This window comes from Mycteria americana, chromosome Z (assembly GCF_035582795.1).
Source record: "Mycteria americana isolate JAX WOST 10 ecotype Jacksonville Zoo and Gardens chromosome Z, USCA_MyAme_1.0, whole genome shotgun sequence".
NCBI lineage: Eukaryota > Metazoa > Chordata > Aves > Ciconiiformes > Ciconiidae > Mycteria > Mycteria americana.
This window is the reverse complement of record NC_134396.1, coordinates 41,621,949-41,624,569: the sequence shown is the minus strand read 5'-3', so window position 1 is coordinate 41,624,569 and position 2,621 is coordinate 41,621,949. Positions and strand designations below refer to the sequence as shown.

At 59.4% G+C, this 2,621-nt stretch overlaps 1 protein-coding gene across 1 annotated transcript; it reads right to left on the bottom strand.

Moving 5' to 3' along the window:
* Window positions 1-438: 438 nt before the first annotated feature.
* Window positions 439-2,166, bottom strand: GADD45G (growth arrest and DNA damage inducible gamma). The gene is made up of 4 exons (XM_075527419.1): window positions 2,036-2,166; window positions 1,811-1,912; window positions 1,502-1,715; window positions 439-1,115 (listed from the first exon to the last, which is right to left on the bottom strand). The coding sequence occupies exons 1-4, from the start codon at window positions 2,086-2,088 to the stop codon at window positions 1,005-1,007; spliced, it is 480 nt and encodes a 159-aa protein (XP_075383534.1). The 5' UTR covers window positions 2,089-2,166; the 3' UTR covers window positions 439-1,004.
* Between the last annotated feature and the right edge of the window lie 455 nt (window positions 2,167-2,621).

The window sequence follows — 2,621 nt, the reverse complement described above, 5'->3', positions numbered from 1 at the left end:
TTGCAGCCCCCCCATCATGTTTAAGCTGCTTCTGTCAAGTGGGAACACTGCAGCTCTGAATAACTCGAAGTCATATTTAAGCATTTTAATGCAATTTACTGGTGGTCTGTATTCCCAAAATCCATGTTTCTAATCCATGTTTCTAACGCATATTGTGTTCCTTCAGTAGACTACAAAGACCACCTATTACAATAAGTGAGCTCATTAAGCATGCAGCTCCTTAGTCTTGCAAGCTGTTGCGATAAGCAGCTGTTGCAAGAGGGTGAAAGGTTGAATTATCAACTTGGACAGCACAGCTCTTCATTCAGCTGGCCCAGGAGAGAAAGTATTTGAGCAATAGCTCCATTACAGCAGAGTATACCTTTGACTACAGCACACAAGCAAAACATCAGTGGTATTTCATGCTTCCCCACCCAGTAAGCAAGACACTCCCAGAAATTAATTGTCAAAAATTTATTATGAAAGCTTCAATAGCAGCAAATATTTCAGTAAAAATTATTGCATTATTAAACCAGTTCTGCAGAGTGACCCAAGAGGCCTGTTGAAGTCTGTCCACTTTGGAGTCTCTATTTGTCTCAGTAACCAGTCCCCAGTAGTCCATCAAATATTGAAACTTTCTCCTCTCTGTGTTTTGTAGACAGCACCAACAGTTCTAGTTACAGTACTCTGTCCAGTCCTTCTGGTAAGTTTTGGCCTGCTTCCCCCAACTTTCTCTCTGCCTTCTGAAACAGCTCCACTTGACCAGGAAACTTGCAATACTTCTTTCAGTTCCATGGTATGTCAGCCTCTCCACGGTTGCAGCCTACTGAGGCTCACTGGTGAGGTGAGCTGCTCTCCTCTTTCTCCTCCGTAAGAGCCCACTGCATGCCAGTCTGAGTGACTTTAATCCAGTCTCTTGACCAGGCTAATCCATGGAATCAGCAGCTTGTTGCACACTTTGGCGAACCCACGCCACGTTGAGAATGCAACAAAGGTTTCAGCCTCCCCAATGCACTGGGTCCCCATCACTCAGGCAGGGTGATGGTTGGCACCCAGTCATTGATATTTCGGCTCTCTTCACAAAACGAGTTCAGCTTTTCTAGAGCTGGGTCCTTCCAGCCATCCTCATTCGGGTTCTGCCAGAAAGAAAAAAGTTGCACACCATGAGTGCTGCCCGCCAGCTGAGGTCACCACAATATTTACAGAAGCATTAGCTTAGGGAGCAAGGCATTTTCAGATGGTCTGTGTCCTGACAGAGACAAAGCAGGAAGCAGAGATGTAACTCTCGTGTACAACAGAGGAAATCCCCAGTTAGGAGAAGCATAGCCTACTACTACTCCTCAGCTGACTTGCTCTACAGCACGTGCCAAGTTCCCTTCCTTTGCCCAGAAGAGGCTTTAACTACCAGCAGGAGATGGGGCCACCCCCGAAAGACTAACCGTCCCATGCAGAGGCCGGTAGCACAAGCACAGCCCCGGCGGCCAACGCACCGAGCACCGGTCGCCTCCCGCAGGACACCCACCGTGATGAGGATGCAGTGGAGGTCCCGCGGCTCCCCGGACTCTTCGCTGGGCCCCACGATGGCAGCCAGCTTGGCCACGTCGTTCACCCGCACAATGTCAATGTCGTTCTCGCAGCAGAAGGCCTGGATCAGGGTGAAGTGGATCTGCAGGGCAATGTCCCCCTCGTCCTCCTCGTCCGTGGCCAGCACGCAGAAAGCGACGTTGTCGGGATCGCTGCAAGAGAGGAGCGGCGCGTTGAGCCCCGCGGCCGGCCCCGAAGCCCCCGCGCCCCGCCGGGCGTCCCGCCGGCCCCCGCCCGCCGTACTTACACATTCATCAGCTTGGCCGACTCGTAGACGCCGGCGGTGAGGCAGCCGCGGCGCTGCGCCGACACCAGCAGCTCGTGGAGGGCCTTGCCGGCGCCCTGCATCCTGCGCGCCGGGAGAGGGCAGAGAGTCAGCGCGGCGCCGCAACCGTCCCCAACGGCCGCCCCGCTTCCCTCGCCCCCCGCCACAGCCCGCCCGCCGCCCGCGCCAGCCGCCGCCCGGACGTACCAGTCGTGGCCCGCAGGCACAGGCTCCTGTCCGTGGATCTCCTCCAGAGTCATAGCAGCGGGTCCCCACAGCGCGGCGGCCAGCGACAGCCCCGGCACCTCAGCTGCCTGCACTCCCCGAGCGCTCTGAGGCGGCAGCCCGCCGGCCGCCCTATTTATAGCCCACGCGGCTGCGGCGCCGGCAGCTGGCGGCGCCTCCTGGGTTCCCATTGGCCGGCAGGGGAGAAAGGGGGGGCATTATTATGCTAATCGGCGCGCGCCGGCGGGGGAGCGGGGGGAGGAGGAGGAGGAGGGGGAGGAGCGGGCGGCTCGTGCCCGGAGGCCACGTGGGGAGGGAGCGGGGCGGGGGCGGGGCGCAGGCACACGCCGCTCCGCCAGGCCACGCCCCCCCCGCCGCGGGCAGCGGGCGCCGGTGGCGGGGCCGCGGGGTCGGGCTGCTCCCGGCGCCCTGCCGCTGCGCTGCCGGTGCGCTCCCCCTGCGCTGCCCCTGCGCCGCCCCTGCGCTGCCGGCGCGCTCCCCCTGCGCTGGCCCTGTGCTGCCCCTGCGCTCCCCTTGCGCTGCCCCTGCGCTCTCCCTGCGCTCCCTT